Source organism: Poecile atricapillus, chromosome 24 (genome assembly GCF_030490865.1).
Source record: "Poecile atricapillus isolate bPoeAtr1 chromosome 24, bPoeAtr1.hap1, whole genome shotgun sequence".
NCBI classification, from domain to species: domain Eukaryota; kingdom Metazoa; phylum Chordata; class Aves; order Passeriformes; family Paridae; genus Poecile; species Poecile atricapillus.
In genome coordinates this window covers 136,093-153,232 of record NC_081272.1, presented here as the reverse complement: position 1 = coordinate 153,232, position 17,140 = coordinate 136,093, and the positions used below count along the sequence as shown (strand labels likewise).

At 44.0% G+C, this 17,140-nt stretch overlaps 1 protein-coding gene across 5 annotated transcripts; it reads left to right on the top strand.

Annotated features, from left to right (window-relative positions):
• Positions 1–301: 301 nt before the first annotated feature.
• On the top strand, positions 302–16,549 carry TRNAU1AP (tRNA selenocysteine 1 associated protein 1). 5 transcript variants are annotated; one of them, XM_058856591.1, is made up of 10 exons: positions 322–462; positions 3,088–3,163; positions 3,318–3,415; positions 4,141–4,240; positions 6,547–6,599; positions 7,201–7,332; positions 10,406–10,525; positions 11,933–12,095; positions 12,987–13,020; positions 15,155–16,549. In XM_058856591.1, the coding sequence occupies exons 3-10, from the start codon at positions 3,330–3,332 to the stop codon at positions 15,289–15,291; spliced, it is 825 nt and encodes a 274-aa protein (XP_058712574.1). In that variant the 5' UTR covers positions 322–462; positions 3,088–3,163; positions 3,318–3,329; the 3' UTR covers positions 15,292–16,549. The 5 variants fall into 5 exon arrangements, with proteins under 5 accessions (XP_058712573.1, XP_058712577.1, XP_058712576.1 ...); XM_058856592.1 differs by having other exon boundaries at positions 3,088–3,169; XM_058856590.1 differs by lacking the exon at positions 3,088–3,163 and having other exon boundaries at positions 302–462.
• The last annotated feature ends 591 nt before the right edge of the window (positions 16,550–17,140 follow it).

Sequence of the window (17,140 nt, the reverse complement as noted above, 5' to 3'; positions counted from 1 at the left end):
GTATCTTCTGTCTCAGCTAAAGGCCATTTCCTCTTGCCCTCTCACTGCAGGCACTGTAGAAGAGACCGGTCCCCAGCTCACTACAGTCCGCTCCCAGGCAGTTGTAGCTGTCCCAAAGCCTCCCCAAGCTGCCCCCAACCCGCGCCCTCTCCCCCCGGCTCCCTCCCGCGGCTATCGCTCCTCCTACCGCCAGGGGGCGCTGCGGCGGCGGGGGCGCCGCTCTCTCCGCCCGCCGGGGCCCCGGAGGAGGCGGCGGGGCCGGCCCGGGTGGCAACGGGAGGGACCGGGGGAGGGACCGTGGGACCGGGGCACCGGGGGAGGGACGGAGGGAGGGGCGGCGGCGGCGGGGCGCGGCGGGGCCGGGCCGGGCCGGGCCGGGCCGGGAGGTGGAGCGCGCGGCCCCGCTGAACCCGCCGCGGGGCCTGCGGGAGCAGTATGGCCGCCAGCCTGTGGATGGGGGACGTGAGTGTCCGGCCGGGACCGCGCGGTTTTGTGACGGGGGCGGGGGGCGGCGGGGGGAAGCGGCCGGGCCGGGGGGAATGGGGGGGCGGGACGAGGCGCGGACCGGCTGATACCGTCACTGACCGGCACCCTCCCACGGACCGGCACCCTCACACTGACTGACTGACACTCTCTCTGGCACCCACACAACAACCGACAGGCTGACGTCTCCACAGTTCTGACACCCTCACTCTAATTGACGCCTGACACCAGCTGACCGTCTCCCTCAATGACTGACCCCCTCGCACCACTAACACCCCAACACTGACACAGCCTTACGGCCCCTCACATATTCAGACGCACCTAAACTCCCCAAGTGACACTCACCTCATATACTCCTGTGCATGCTGACATTCTCACACAAGGCAACATACACACTCAGACATAAACCCCAGCCTGACAGACATGTTTGTGAGCAATTACACTCACGCACACATACATACACACCCACCCCAGAGTGACCCTCGTTGTCTGCCTGCAGCCAGGTCACAGCCACACTTACACCAGTGTCCTGGTGGGCAGATACATGCATGGGCACCAACAAGTCTCCCATACTCACAGTGTGCACACTTGCATGCTTCAAGGATTTATCTGCTGTTTTACCTGCTCAGCTGCTATAGGCATTTACACACTCATACTGTGCAAGGCTCAATACACTCATGGTTGTGCTACTAATTGTGCTCACACTTGTAGGCACTCACATTTGTATGTACCTCTTCAAGATTATTCTCACAACCTGCCCCCTACATGCACACCTGTGGATGCACCTTCATAGGGATTTTGACTCTCCTACATGCATGCACATTCATAAGCACTTACACACCCTGCTAGGTCCCTCATTCTTGCCTGTGTGTCTACCTGGCAGGAAGAGCACCTGTGAGAAACACACTCAGCGGTGCTTCTACACCCAAGAGTGTCTTGCTGCCTGCTGGGTGCACTCACAGTGATGCACAGCCTACAGCATCCCTTGTGTGCCCCTCACACGCCCTTACCCTTGTGCCCCTGTGTCCTTCACCACTCACTGCTGAGTACACACATGTGTGTACTCACCCCAGTGTGTTGTGATCTGCCACCCAGCCACACAGCATGTGTGTGTGTGTGCTCAGTGTATCGTGGTGCCTGCATTGCTTCCACTGTGGTACACTGTGACATGCACATGCGGTCCCACTGCTGTGTGTAATGTCTTTGCTGTCTGTCACGTATTTGTACACACCTGTGTGCACTCCACTATGTGTGTACAGTCACACTAGCATCTCACAACTTCCCTGCCACCCGTTTCTTGGATGCGCATCTTCCTTCGGCCCCTTTCTTGCAGCTCACAGCAGCACAGTCCTGCTTGCACATAGTGTTCCTCATCTCTCGTGTGTGTGTGTGTACACAGAGCCCAACACATCCCTGAGAATCGCACTGGGTACTTCTCTCCCACACACACACTCAGCACACCCAGTTTGCCACGGTATCAGGGAGTCCTCTACTGCCTCTGCTCATGCACAGAGGCTCTGTGGAGTCTCTTCACCCTTTTCCTCACACAGAGGGTTATCTGCTGCCTCTGTACCATGAAGTCCATCTTCTTTTTCATCACTACTCTCACAAGCAGGCCACACAGACTGCTCTCCATCACCACTCTCTTTGAGCCACACAGACATATCCAAGCAACCAGTTGTCTTTACAAATCCAGCTTTCCTGTACACACACCCCCACAGGATCACCCTGCGTGGCACATCTGTGCAGAGTGGTGCTGCCTCTGTTTCTGGGACAAGTCAGTTCTGCTTCACATTCACTTCCACAGGGCATCTGCTGCCTTTTACACATGCAAATGCAGTATGGTCACCTTCTTTCACGTTCTGTCACATACACTAGTGGTGAAGCCACCTGGTACCTGACAGACACGCAAGCACTTCAGGGCTATAGGTTATCATGGGCCACCTGTCTTACACAGGTAAATACATGAAGCTGTATATATTTTGTACATATATTTTTCAGCTCCATGTTACCTGTCACACACACTGCTCCCCATTTTTTAATTTTGGTTAGTTTCCTCCTCTAGTTTCTGTTGTACACAGAAGTGCCCTGTTCATTCAGGCTCTTCATAGTATATTTGATTCAAATTCCAGCACCATTTCCTACTTGTTAGTTCCTTACACCACACAGACACCTGCTCTCCAGCATGTTCACATACACTCTTACCTGCACAGTACCATCCTCCCCTGTGACATGAACATGGTCAGTGGTCCCATGGGCAGGACAGAGCCTAGAGCCACTGTTGGACACGATTCCAGGTCTTCCTCTGAGTGCTGCCCTGGTATCTCCAGGGTTGTGCAAGGCAGATGCAGCTCTGCAGACCCCTACTGCAGCACCACAGGGCATTGTCACCTGCCACATGCCACCCGGGGTTGTGCCACGCCTATGTACCCACAGCGCTGGCCCAGCCTTCGCTTGCACCTGGAGAAGGAGCCTGCCACCTTCTCCCCTGCTCCCTATAGCAAATGCTCAGTTTGTTGCTGTATGTTTCTGAGTGGCTTTTGTCCTTCTGTGAAGCTCCCTGTTCTCTGAAATTCATGCTGTCTCTTGGGTTCCACTTTGCAGACTGTTGAGCCTGGTTCATGCATGCCTGCTGGTTTTGAGTGGCATCGACCTCTTAAATGCATCTTCTTTTTGAAGTGTAAGGGTAAAATCCTTCTCAATAATGTTTTAACTGCTTAGGGGGACATTGAGACGTGTATTCTCCTTTTTGTAGATGCCCTGATCTAACTTTCTTTTTTTCTTTTTTTTTTTTTTGCTTTTTTTTTTTTTTTTTTTTTTTTTTGCTTTTATAGCTGGAGCCCTATATGGATGAAACCTTTGTTTCAAGAGCCTTTGCCACCATGGGAGAGCTTGTACTGAGTGTAAAAATCATTCGAAACAGGTTGACAGGGTAACTGTTTCCATTTGTTCTCCGAGTGCATTTGGACTGAAGTGTCGCTGTGGTCCTTCCCTGTCAGAGTGAATTTTCCCCTTGAGTTTCTCACCATTGCTGCCACCAATATGGGAATATTTATGAGTGCAATGGAGAGGGCACTGCTGGCTCTTCAGCCTCCCCTCAACAAACAAGGTTTGGCCCTCATCCTGCAGTGCTCCAGCACTCAGTCAGAGAAGTGTATGTATCTCATTCCATCTCTCTGGGAATTATACCTCCCCAGGCTTTGGTCACTAGTCTGTAGTGCAGCTATGTGATGCTGACAGAGGTGGGAAGTCTGACTCAGAGCAATAAGAGAATGTCTAGAGTTCATTTGAAATAAAGTGAGTGATTAATGCAGAATAAAGTAGTGTCATTCTTATTCATTATTCTTTTAAGCTTTGTAATTTTGGTTTTTAGTAGTTCAAACTTGAGTGGGCAAATTGATGGTCAATGAAAGTAGGAAGTAAACTGTAAACTAAACAGTTTTCTATCTGCTCATGTTGACTTGACTTATGGTAAGTAGGGGCTATCCCTTGAGATCCAGCTTCTCTTTGGTAGCTAATCTTTATACTTTAAAAATAAATCGTTTTATGTGTTGCAAGTAATTCCTACTAATTAAGATAAGTTATCTAAAATACAACTTTCCTCCTCAAATGTGTTTTTAATTTATAACCTTTGTCTCTTCTGTGTTGTATGTTCAGAATTCCAGCAGGCTATTGCTTTGTGGAATTTGCAGATCTCGCTACTGCAGAGAAATGTTTACACAAAATCAATGGAAAACCACTTCCTGGTGCTACACCGGTAAGCAAATGGGATCAGCCAGTTGCGAAGCAAAACTTGGAAGGAGAAAAAACACTGATTTCTTTGTGACTGTCTAGATAAAATCCAGGTGTAGAAGTGTTGCGGGGTGTGAGGTTTTTTATATCTGAACATTTCTGCTGTTACCAAAGTTGGACTAATCAGAAACCTGAGAAGACCGAGGAAGAAATTAGACTGAGTATAGTGTATGTCTGCCACAATTCTTCCATCTCTCTCCTTTTGTATAATCATGGAGTCACAGAGGGGTTTGGGTTGGAAGGGACCTTAAAGCTAATCATATTTAATTCCCTACCGTGGGCAGGGATGCTTTCCACTAGACCAAGTTGCTCCAAGCCCCATCCAGCCAGGCTTTGAACACTTTCAGGGATGAGGCAAACTGAGAATTTAGCTGTGTGTGTTGTTACATGTGTACAGGATCAACTTGCAAGTTCACACTGTCTTTTGAGTAACATTGATTTGCAAGAGAAACATGCATGACATTTAATCTGGCATTGTTCTTGGCCCTTAGCAAACAGAAGTTACTTGAACCTCTTTATAGTGGAGAAGGAGCCAGACTACTGAATAATTGCAGTGCATAACTAATGTCTCCTCTACATAAAAGCTGGGTAGTTAGGAAGAAGAGGAGGAATAGTCAGAGAAGTTAATTTTAGGATGTTGACTCGAATATGTGGTAGATTAAAATGGGACAGCTGACACAGGGGTGACTGATTCATAATGCAGCTCTAGAATCACCTCAGTTATGGTGTGATATACAAAGTAAATGGATTCCTATTTCAGAGTAGTTAATACCCAGAGTAGGAAACCGGGAAGTTCAGATTGAGCTATTTAGTCAACATTCCTGAGAGAGTGACGTGCCCCGTTAAAAGGAGTCGATGAGAGGCCTGGAGATATCTGTTTCACGTGTTTGCTCATGATTAAGGCAAGCTGATCGTCCTGGATGCCTTCTGTAGTCACTGGAGAGACCAAGAGAGCAGCTCTTGCAAGGAGTAAGATAATAATGGAAGTTTGGTTTTGGGAATACCCATCTTACTTCACAGTTTTGTTCAAAACACAGTGCTGTGTGGAAGGATGATTTGCATAACACATGGAGAGAATTACAGATGTCAAGCAGAGATCCAAAGCAGCCCAAATCAGTGCACTCAGCAGGCAACTGCCCAGCTCATCCTTTGCATTTAGAAACTTTTGCTTACAGAAGTGAATACTTTTATTTATTTTTAAGTACTGATTAAGCCTAAGGAATAACAGAGAGCCGTGGTGCTGGTGCTGTCTCTCTTCCAAGCACTGGTGTTCCCAGTTCCCATCTGAGTGAAATTATTCTCAGGTGTCTCATTGATTTTAAACCCAGAATATTGCAGTGAAGAGCAAGATCTAAGAAAAAAATTCAAAATGGAATCTGAATTTTGTGTTAGCTTGTAAATGATCCACAGAACGTTGTGTAGTACTGTGCTCCAGAGAATGCAAACATGCAAGGAACAGGATTAGAGCCTAGAGTTAAGTCTGTGCTCTTTTTCCCAAGAATTATTTACCTGTCTTTGTGGTAAGCACATCCATCATACAAGGTCTGGGAACACACTGGGCTCTTCACTGTACTGAACAAGTACCCTGATCTCTAGGTCATTTCTGATTGTGATGTGAAATTCTCATTTCTGATCCTGAGATTACTCCCTGATCTCTCAGAGCTGATCCGAAGATCTTGGTCTCCTTAGATCTTGGTCTAAACTTACATGTAAGTTGTTGCTTGGGTACAAGTTGCTGGAGTCTGGTAGGTTGGGGACAAAGAGTTCCAGATGGGCACAAATCTGGGCTGCTGTGAAACTTCTTTCAAAAATAAATTCAGATGCAAAATTTAAAGAGGCCTTCAGTGGCCAGTGTAGTTCTTTCAGAACCCTTTCATTTTGGATCTTATTAATGTCCAGAGCCAAGTATTTAGCCACGCTTCCAGACTCAGGTTGAATCCATTTTCCAGTGTGGTGGATTCTGGTCTGCTAGTGTTTGTGTTAAATCACAGAAGTCCAGTAGTAGTGTTGTCATTTCATTTTAAGACCTTTAAATTGGAAGAAATTTAACATTTGTTATTACTATCTCTGTTCAGGTTTTTATTTTCATTATTATATCTATATTGACACTAAATAAAAATGTGCTTGTTACCTTAACTGTCTGGCCTGAAGGCATTGAACATGTGTCAGCATTAAGAAAGTTGTATTAAATCAGCTTATTGTATTTTTCCCTAATTGCTTAAATCACATGACAACATTTGAATGTATGGATTAATTTTTGCCTTGTTTCAGGCGAAGCGATTTAAATTGAATTATGCAACATATGGAAAACAGCCTGATAGCAGGTAAGAGCTCAATATTTAAATACTAATTTTACCGACTTAATGTCTCTTTATTAATTGCCTTGCAAAAAGTATTCAAAATATGCAAACCCAAAGTTCATCACTGCCAGTCTTCAGTAGGGTGAGGAGATCTTAGACTGACAGTTTTGTGCTTTGTCCTTTGTGTGGCACAGCAGATTTATCCAGTGTCCTTTTCAAGTATTTAAACTTTGTAGCATCAAAGCATCTAATTCACATATTATAATTTAAGATCTAGGTATTGGAAGTAGCATATCTATAAATGAGATATTGTTTTCTTGCTGTTTTAGGTGTCGGAGATACCCTGTGAGTAATAAGCAGTGAAATAATCTTTAAATAAAAAGCAGCATTAAGTTGGTTGGTTGTGCTGCTTGAATTAACTTGAAAAAGCAGTGTCAATGAAAATTTTAGTTAAGCAGCTTAACTGGTGACACTTTAAAGTCTCCACTAAATGGTCTTTTAATATCACTCTTCTCTGAATTAAAATATTTAGGCTAAATGGTAACTGTCACTCAGCATGTCCCTTCCTTTTTTTTTTTTTTTTTTAATTATTGTATTTAAGAAGTTTTCTTCTGATTTTTTTTAGTCCAGAATATTCCCTTTTTGTGGGAGATCTGACTCCCGATGTGGATGATGGGATGTTATATGAATTTTTTGTTAAAGTTTATCCATCGTGTAGAGGTGGAAAAGTTGTTTTGGACCAGGCAGGAGTATCCAAGTAAGTTGTCTTTTATTCACCTTTTTTTCACTTCACATGTGGCAACAGGAAAGATAGAAAGCAGCAAGGGGAAAAAAAAAATATTTTTGCTTAGATTTTATTAATCTTATAATATAGTGTTCTTGGCCATTCATTCTGAAGTTTGCTTGAGTTTTGATAGTCACCATGGGTATTCTGACTTCTCTGTCAGTGTGAGGCCCTTTGTGTATTATTGCACTTCTTAAAATGCTGAAAAATGTCTTAAGTAATCTTGAAACACTTTCTTCCTGGACTCTCGGGTGTAATTGTGCTTTACAAACTTCAGGCTATTGAGTGTATATTCCTGTGAGAGCTGTACAGTTTTTTTTTTCAGACAGGGTAGGGCACACAGAGGTATGATTCACTGTCAGGTTCTCAGTAGCTGCCTTGTTTGTATTTCCTGAAAATGTCTTGCCAAAAACAGGTATCAAAAAGTTGAATTTCTTAACATAATTAAAACATTTTCTAAGTAGCACAAAATTAAACTGTATTTTCAGAGGAAGGAGGAGTTGGAGAACACCCTTGTTTTCAAAGCAGAGCGTGGCTTCATTGAAGCACAATTTTCTGATATTTTTTGAAAATTGAAAATTGAAGCACAATTTTTCTGACCTGTGAGAATGTTGGGATAAGATGTAGGCTTATGGCTGTAGGTCCCCCCACTTTCTCATATGCGGTTTCTCAGTCTTAGACAGGCTGGTTTGAAGGAATCTCTGGAGGCCACTGGTCCAACTCCTAACAGGACTGCAAACAGCACTAGATCATACCATCCATAAACTGTGTGGCCTGGAAAACCTCCCAGGTTGGAGATAATTCAATCTGTCTGGACAGCCTGTTCCAGAGCTGCACTCCTCCCCGGTCATGAAGGTCCTATTCAAGTGCAACCTGAACCCGTTGCAGAGCTACTTAGTCTGTCTGACCGTTGGGTCCTCGTGCTGTCATTGCCATCTCACCTGGGACTGACACTGCTGGGTTGGGTTCTGTGTGCTTTCTGCTCCTCAGTTCCTGTTGTGCTGCACCTGCTTCAGTCTCTGTCTATAGAACAGGTGTTGATGCTGCAGGTTGGGTATTGGGAACTGTACATAGGTGCAGACCTCAAGGAAAGGGAATCCGTGGTAGCTTGGGAAGTGGGAAAGGAGCAGGGACTTAGAGTCCTGTTTCTGGGAAGAGCAAAGCTGTCTGTCTCCCCTGGCAGTGCCAGAGTGTTGGTGCCAGGGGCTTTGTTGGGACTTGTGCAATTGCTGAAAGCTGAGGCAACTGCAGGTGTCAGTATGATGTGAGAGAGGAGCTTAGGGCTTGTGGACATGCCCAGTGAAGCCCTGGCCCTTCCAGCCAGGGCTGGTGGATCAGGAAGGCCTCCTTCCAGCACCTCTTATCCAGACAGGAGAGGAACTTGGAGCATGGTGCTGTGCTTGCTTCTTTCTGCTGAGGGTGCAGGTGCTGGGATTTTCCAAACTTCTGGGTCAGGACAGAAGGTCTGCAGGGAGGTCCTGGCCAAGAAGAAAGTATTTCTTTCCATACCAATGGTTTAGCCATTGGTGTGGAAAAGCAAAATATCTGGAAGAGTTGGAAGAATCACTGTCCTGTTTCACTTGCGGCATCCATCATCTTCTCCTGTACACTGCATCTGTCTCTATCTGTCTCTGTTTTGGAACTGCCAATCTTCCCAGTTTATCTTATGCACTCCTGGTCCCATCTGAAAATCTTCTGAGTCTTTCGGCAGCTTAGAAACTTAGTTGGGTTTGTGTGTGAACACCTTAAACTGACTTATAAGTTGACTTGCACTGTATTAATTTACCATAGTTCTTTGGCAGAGGGCAAGTTAGGGTCTGTGTAGAGTTTTGCTTGTGCTTAATAATCTAGTTTGTATGTAGATAAGTCTAAGTTTTGATCTGGTCTTTTTGTGGGGAGGATACATCCATACTTGTGTGTATACATATATATAAATAAGATATTTGGACTTGTGTGTGGAGCTTGCTGTGCAAGGTACTGAATTTTCTGGGCATGAGTAGCTCTGAAATAGGTGTGGGGACTTCCCAGGAGTAGTAGGTGATGCTGCTTTCAAAATAGCACATTATTTGGTGTTTAGCAGTTCCCACAGAATAGATAATGCACTGTAAATTTACACCCTTGCTTACGGCTTGTTCTTTTCCCCAGGTAGACAAGCCCTTCCCTCCCAAACTTCTTCCTTTGGTTAGATGGATTTCTCTTTCCCTCCCACACCTAAGTCTTTGATCTTTCTGCTGTGTGAGGCAGCCCATCCCATGATGGGATCCTGGCACTGCCCTCTTGGATGCTGTTGCATTTCTTCTGACTCACTTCAGCATCAAAATCCCACGCAAAGGACTGTTGGGGTTGGAGGGAGTCAAAGTTTTCTGTCTGGCTGACGTGCAGTGCTGCCACACCACAGTGAAGGGTTGTTGCAGAGTCCTGGGGTTCTGGATGTGCTGTCCCAGTTCCAGTTGTGCTCTCAGAGCAGGTTTTACCTACTTGATGTCGAGAGCTCATTTTCAGGTCCACTGTTGGAAATGCTGTTTTTGGGAATGGCAGAAAGCTGATTTGTACATATTCCTGTTGAAAAGCAAACTTGATTGGAAAGCATATCCTAGGAAAAAGTAGTATTTTCCATCACAGTGGGGCAGTTTTGGATAAAAGCAGGGTCTGTCTTGTCAATCCTGTGCTGACTTGCAACTCTTGAGATTATCAGTATCCTCCCAGCAGAGATTTGAGGTTTTACCATGTGTCAGTTCACGCATTTCAATATGGCTTGTGTCAGCTCACTTCCAGTTCCCTGGAATCCACTGGCACAAGAACTACTTTACATTGACAAGCCCTTGAAAGTGCTGCCAGAGGTTGGACGTGTGGCTTCAGGCATTCTGGAAAAGCAACTGGAAGGCAGAATAATTTCATGTCTCCCAAAAGCAGGGACAACAACCCTAATGAACATTTTCATTCACTGTCTTTCCCAAACCAATTCAAATTTCACTGTAACTAATTTTTATAACGGGGCATGGCTCTTTGGGGTTGGTTTTATCTGAGTTATTCTATGTCTTTGCAGAGGTTACGGGTTTGTGAAATTCACGGATGAGCTGGAACAGAAAAGAGCACTGACAGAGTGTCAGGGAGCTGTGGGGTTGGGCTCTAAACCTGTACGCTTGAGTGTGGCTATACCAAAAGCGTGAGTAGAACAGCCAGACATTTATATGAAAAATCACATCTGGTTTTAAATGCCTTTTAGTGCTTTGGGTACATGTCCTAGATGTCTCCATCACAAAATGAAGGCATACCCATGAATATGGGGAGTATCAGAATGCCCAGAAGTTCAAAGAAATTATAACATTAGCTCAAGATTGAGAATTTTACACTGTTTTGAATTGTATACATAATTAAATCCATACACATGCGCACACACTGTAGTTAAATATGATTGTTTTAAAAGTATATGTTCCTTTGCATTAAATTGAAATAGTTTAAATCAGCTTAATGATGTCTGGATAGCAAAGCTCTACTACCTTGCTAATTATATTATGATGTCTACTACATATAAGAATTTTGGGGCAGGGATTAACTTTTTTTTCTGTGTTTGTTCAGAACCTGATACAATGAGATCCTGGTCTGACTTGGTGCTCGTAGCACTAGGGTAATACAAATCATAGTAATTGCTCCCTATTTGAATAATATTTAGATTTGCAGTGACCTCATAAGTCTTGGGGGAAAAAAGGAAGAGAAAAACAGAAAAAAGGGGTGTATCATGGTGAGAAGTTTGATGTTTCCTTCTTCCTACTTCTCACTAATTTCGTCATTGGTAGAAATAGCCATTTCCAAACAGTATTTGTCATCTCATTATTTCAAATCTTGATAGTTAGAATCCTATTTCCTTGGGAATGGTGACACTTTATGGCAAGGAATAGGAATTTTAGTCGGTTCTCAGGGTATTTTTTTTTTTTCATTACTAGTAGTTCTTATTTCATGAACTTTTTCAAGTCTGTGCATTGAATATCACCCAGTTCAGAGAGAAAGGGGATGAGTCCTTGCTTAGGTTTCTGTATGACCATGGCATACAGAAGAAGAGAGTTTTTTCCATTCTTACAAAAGAAAACTTGAGGTTTTTTTGCAAGGCTTTAAGTCTGTAACTCTTCATGTAAAGCAAGACTCAGTACCTTCTCTCAGAAAGCTGCAGATCACTTAACTTCATAGTCTTTATCAGAAGGAAAAAGGGACTCCTGTATCTGGATTGTGGTTCAGGATTGTTCTAAACTGAAGCTCATAGTCCTGAACTCTTCCCTTCCCAAAGCCAGGAAATAACACCCAATTAGCTCATAAAGAATGAAAGCAATGTTTATTAATAAGAGGAGTATGAATACAGGAAAGGGTATTAAATTTAAACTGCTTCTTTCTTTATGTAAATATATGGAAATAATAAAGATTGCTGCAGTAAATAGTGAATATATTTTAAAGTTTGAAATTTGCATGTTAGACTAAGCCTTGTCTCTTTACCACATTGTATCTTAAGCTATTTCACTGCTTTTTTCATACTTGTTCTGCACTATTCTATTGCAACTTACTCCTGCTTTATTTTTTTAAGTAATCGTGTGAAACCAATGGAATACAATCAGATGTACAACTATAATTACAGCCAGTATTACCAACAGTATCACAACTACTACGCTCAGTGGGGGTACGACCAGAACACGGGCAGTTACAGCTACAGCTATCCCCAGTATGGCTACACGCAGAGCACCATGCAGGTAGGGCAGCACAGAAAGACCACAGAGCTTGAAAGGTGGGATGGGAGCATCTTATCTTCAGCTCTGAGAATCACAGAATGTCCTGAGCTGGAAGGGACTCACAGGAATCGTTGAGTCCAGCTTCTGGCCCTTCCCAGGACACCCCAACAATCCCACCCTGTGCCTGAGAGCATTGTTCAAATGCTCCTGGAGCTGGGGCAGCCTTGGGGCCGTGACCATTCCCTAGGGAGCCTGTTCAGTGCCCAAGCACCCGCTGGGGGAATAATCTTTTCCTGATATCCAGCCTGACAGAGCTTCAGCCATTCCTTCAGGTCCTGGACCTGGTCATGCAGAGCAGAGATCAGAGCTGTCCCTCGGGAGGAGCTGCAGACCCTAATGAGCTCTGCCCTCAGTCTGCTCTGCACCAGACTGAACACACCAAGAGATCTTAGTACAAACCTCTTAATAATGAAGTCTTAATATAGCTACTATATAGTGTTTAGCCCCTGGTGTGTCCTGTTGCCTTATGGAGAGTATATTGCTGAGGTAAAAAAAGGTCTGGAGGACACAAAGGGTCTCTTAATACAGTTGTCATGGTAGTAGAGTTCTCTTGGTACAGGCAATGCTCAGAGTGCCTTTGGGATCCTTCATAAACTTTCTTATAAAGGATAGAACACATCAGAACAGTCACCCCACTTCAACCCTGAAATTTCAAGAACTGCCTCTGTTAGAGGTTTAGTGTAGGATCTTGCCCACGGTCTGTTGGGAATAGAACACAGGCTTATGTGTGAAGAATTCTGTTGTAATAACTCTAGTATAAAAGTCAGTCTCTCACAGCACTAATCAACAAGTGATGCTTGCAAAAGAAAAGATAATTATTCACTGTCCTAAGGGGTTTGTTTTTCCTTGCAGACATATGAAGAAGTTGGTGAGGATGCATTGGAAGGTATGTTTCTCAAATTCTGTATTGAAGTTATCTGTATGTTCTGCACTGCTTAGAAATAGAGTTTCTCAATTTGGCCCTAATTTCAATTCATAATATATCTTTATCTTTGAGTAAATCTGGGAACATCTGTGCATTGCTATCACCTAGAACAGTTACATCCTGGTTTTACGGTTGACGAGGACTGAAACTGTTTGACTTCCCCAGCACTGAGATTTCAATCTTCTGCAGTACTGAAATTTTTATCCTTTTTTTACTAGGGTGGGTTTTTTTTTCTGATATGCTACCAAGAAAAAAGTAGATATTCTGTTTTTCTATAAAATCTTGACATTTAGAGCCCAGAATACTTCATTGTGCTTTTAGTTTAAAAGTAAAAGGGAATAATATTAGTCACCACACTGACAATATATTTCAAGCAGTCATTGCTTGAAATGGGTCACTAAACCAGATTGGGGTTTTAGATACCTGTACAAGTAGCTTTCATTTATTGATGCAAGAAACTATCATTTCATGTCAGCCATTCCAGATTTCTGTCTTGAGTGGAATATGCACTATGCAGTATATGTTACTTTTCTCTTAAAAAAAAAATAAATACACGGTAACAGATTTACACAGTCCACTGGTATGAGTGATGATGTGTGTGGAAGCTCTCAATGGCTCGTAAAAGCGTTCCAGGAGAGCTTTCCTTTTGCTGAACCAAACATCCCAGGACTATAGTTGGGATATCCCTGGATATCTCTTTTTATGGTTGATTAAATGCAAGATTCCTACATTTGTAGGAAACTGAATCCACATATTGCCACTGAATCATTCCTTTTCCTTAAATCTCTTCTCCTGTAATGATGTAGCTAAAACCAAACATAGAATCCTAGAATGGTTTGGGTGGGAAGGAACTTCAAAAGCCATCTTTATCCACCCGCTGCTATGGGCAGGAACACCTTCCGCTATCCCAGGTTGCTCCAAACCCTGTCCAGCCTGGCCTTGGATACTTCCAGAAATGGGGCAGCCACAGCTTCCCTGGGTAACCTGTGCCAGGGCCTCACCTCCCTCACATGGAAGTCACATGTTTATAAACATTTTATTCCTGATGTGTTTTAGAATATTTCCATTCATTCAGCTTTATACTGAGAGTTATTCACTGACCTGTGTGATTGTGCTACTCTGATAAACTGAGATTTGGGTTGCCGCTGTTGTCAGGTGACCTTTATACCTTACAAGAGTTTGGAGAGTCCATCACTGTGCAGTGGAAGCAGCAGGATTGGACCTGCTGGCTTGTTGTCCAGCTCCATCCAAAATGCTGTCCAAACATTTCTTCCACATGTGAAATAGGGCTATGCTCATACGTAATGCTGTAGTGCCACTAGCACTGCGTTCATTCCTAACTGTGGCTCCCACTTTGAGCTGCTGGAGGCTTTGGTAGACAGGCTCTGGTGACTGCTTGCAGCAGCACAGGGTACTCCCATCCATCTGTCTGTCCATCATTTGTGAGCTCACAGTGGAGGGAGCAGAGGGGAATGGGTGCCTCTGCCTCTGCTCCTGCCCTTTCCATCAGGCCAAACTCCTTCTGGCAGTGCAGGTGGCTGTGCTGGGCTGTGAGGTGCAGGTGTGCGTTCCCTCCACTGGCTCTACTGTGGGGCAATCACCACTGTAAAAAGGGATGTGCTTGAATGTAGTTATTCCTTAACACATAGCAGAGAGATTGAGTAGGGCTGATCTGGTTAGGTTTGTGATTGGGCAAGTGCTGGGAATGTTTGGTGAATCACAGAATACTTGGGGTTGGAAGGACCTCTGGAAATCATCCAGTCCAATCCCCTGCTAATGCAGCCTTACCTATAGTATGGGACACAGGAACACATACAGGTGGGTTTGGAATGTCTCCAGAGAGGGAGACTTCACATCCTCCCTGGGGCAGCTCTTCCAGTGCTCCATGAAAACAACTTCTTGTTCATGTTGAGGTGGTTGCTTCTTGTAATGTCAGTGGACACCACTGAACAGTCTGGCACTATCCTCTGACATCTGCCCTGGAGATATTGAGACTCCCCCCCGTGTTTGTTTTTATATACCAACTTGTTTACAGGGAGGGTTTTTCCTGAGCACCTTTGATGTGCGACCTATTTGTCTGTCTTTCCTCCTGTAGATCCTACGCCTCAGTTAGATGTCCATGAAGCAAACAAGCAGTTTATGGAACAGAGCGAAGAGCTCTACGATGCCTTGATGGACTGTCATTGGCAGCCTTTGGACACTGTCTCATCAGAGATCCCAGCCGTGTTATAGCCTCGTTGCTGAGGCATTGTGTCTGAGACATCCTGCCAGTGTGCTCTGGACTGTTACACTGCCCCTGGATCCTGCAATAGTGAGGGGTGGCCCTTTCCCCACCCAGGTCTGGTACTCGGAGTACAGGAGGACTGTGGCCTTTCCTGTAGAGAATAAGTATTGTAGGAACATCACGGTAACCTTTATTCATGGTGAAAATTAGAGCTGCGACAGTTTTATTCCCTTTGTCTTGAAATGAACTCTTAATACTTACTGGAAATTGTAATTTATAAACTTTCAACAAGATGACACAGGGGAGAGACTCCATCAAACAATAAAAGAGTTGGTCTTTTAAGTAAAATTACACTTTGCATTTTGGTTCCTGCCCATCTTTCTGTTTTGCTGCCTATTCAACTGTCTTAAGTCATTTAACCCAACGCTCATGAATGTGTTATTTCAAAAAAGATCCATGTTGGACACCACTAAAATGTCTCAAAATCTTTCCAGTGACTGAGTAGAGTTGCTGTAACTTGAGCATGGGATGAAATCTTATGTTGTGGTTAACTTTAGCTGTGATCTTGAGCTTGCAAGTTTGATGTTCTTAAGCAGTCAACCCAAAGAGCACTTTGGAGAGCAAAGACAGAAAGGAGTGTTACAAAGCTACAGATTGATGCCTTTTACCTGGTGATCTCTTGCACACCTGGCCTGCTTCTCCACCGTGTATGAGGAAATGATTCCCCATCAACCAGCAGCTTAAAACACTTTTTCCAGCAGCCATATTTAAATGCTATTTTGTGTATCATGCCTTTATTTCTTTTTTATTGTGGACACACCTTGATGATCTCATTGAGATGTTGAGATTTTGTAGTGTCTTCCACTGTCCAGTCAGAGTGAAACTGAAGCTCTTGCAGCAAAAACGGGTCAGAGAAATTGCACTGCTGTATTGTGCAACAAATGGTTGTTAACTTGGAAAGTGGTTTTCTACTGGATGTTGTATAAGCTGGATGGACAAGCAATATATTTAAGCTGATATGTTGCATTAGAGGTGAAAGCGAAAATAATAGCACTTACATACATGTTATAAGCCCTTATTCAGGCTTTTGTGCCTTAAACTTTTGGGGAAATAGGAACAGAGAAACTACCTGTAATAAATGTCTATCCAAGGAATAGTTTGGTAACTGAAATTGCTACTGCAGAGCATTTCGTTGCCTCCCTGCCCATGTTGATGCAGAGATTTGCCACAAAATTTAAATACTTCGATAAAGCTACTTCTATTACACCTTTGTTTGTGTCCATAATTATGACCTATTTGTCTGTCTGTGGTCTTTTTTATCGACTGGAAGTGGTATATGAGGGGAATGGTGATGTGACTGGAGTTATGTTATTCCTAACAAACGGAGCTAGAGGACTGCTGGACTCCTGCGTTCTTATCTACTGTGTATTTTCCTTGTGCTGTGCCCCTGAGTGTGCTGCTGTCTCACCTTCAGCTGCTCTGAATGTAAGGAAGGGAATGTTCCCTGTGCATGCCAGGAGTTTCAGAAGCAGCAGAAGTGGAAGAGAGCAGAGCTTTATATCCTCTGTTGTGGCCTCTCAGCTCAGCCCACCCCCTCTCCTTGGGAAGTTCAGCAGAGTGGCATTGCAGAAGTGATGTAAAGAAGGGCATTTAAAACACTTTCTAGATCATTCTGTTACTATGTTACCCCGTGTGCCTGCCCTTCTCTTTTGGAGCTGCCTTTTCCTACCCCCTAGTAAAAATTTTAGTTTTTACAATGTGGCCATCCCAGTTTGCTCCCGGGGGTAAAGCCACGCTTATTCATCAATATGAATTTATTCTGCTGTTCTCATCTGCCCAGCGTTGTTGTCTGTGGAG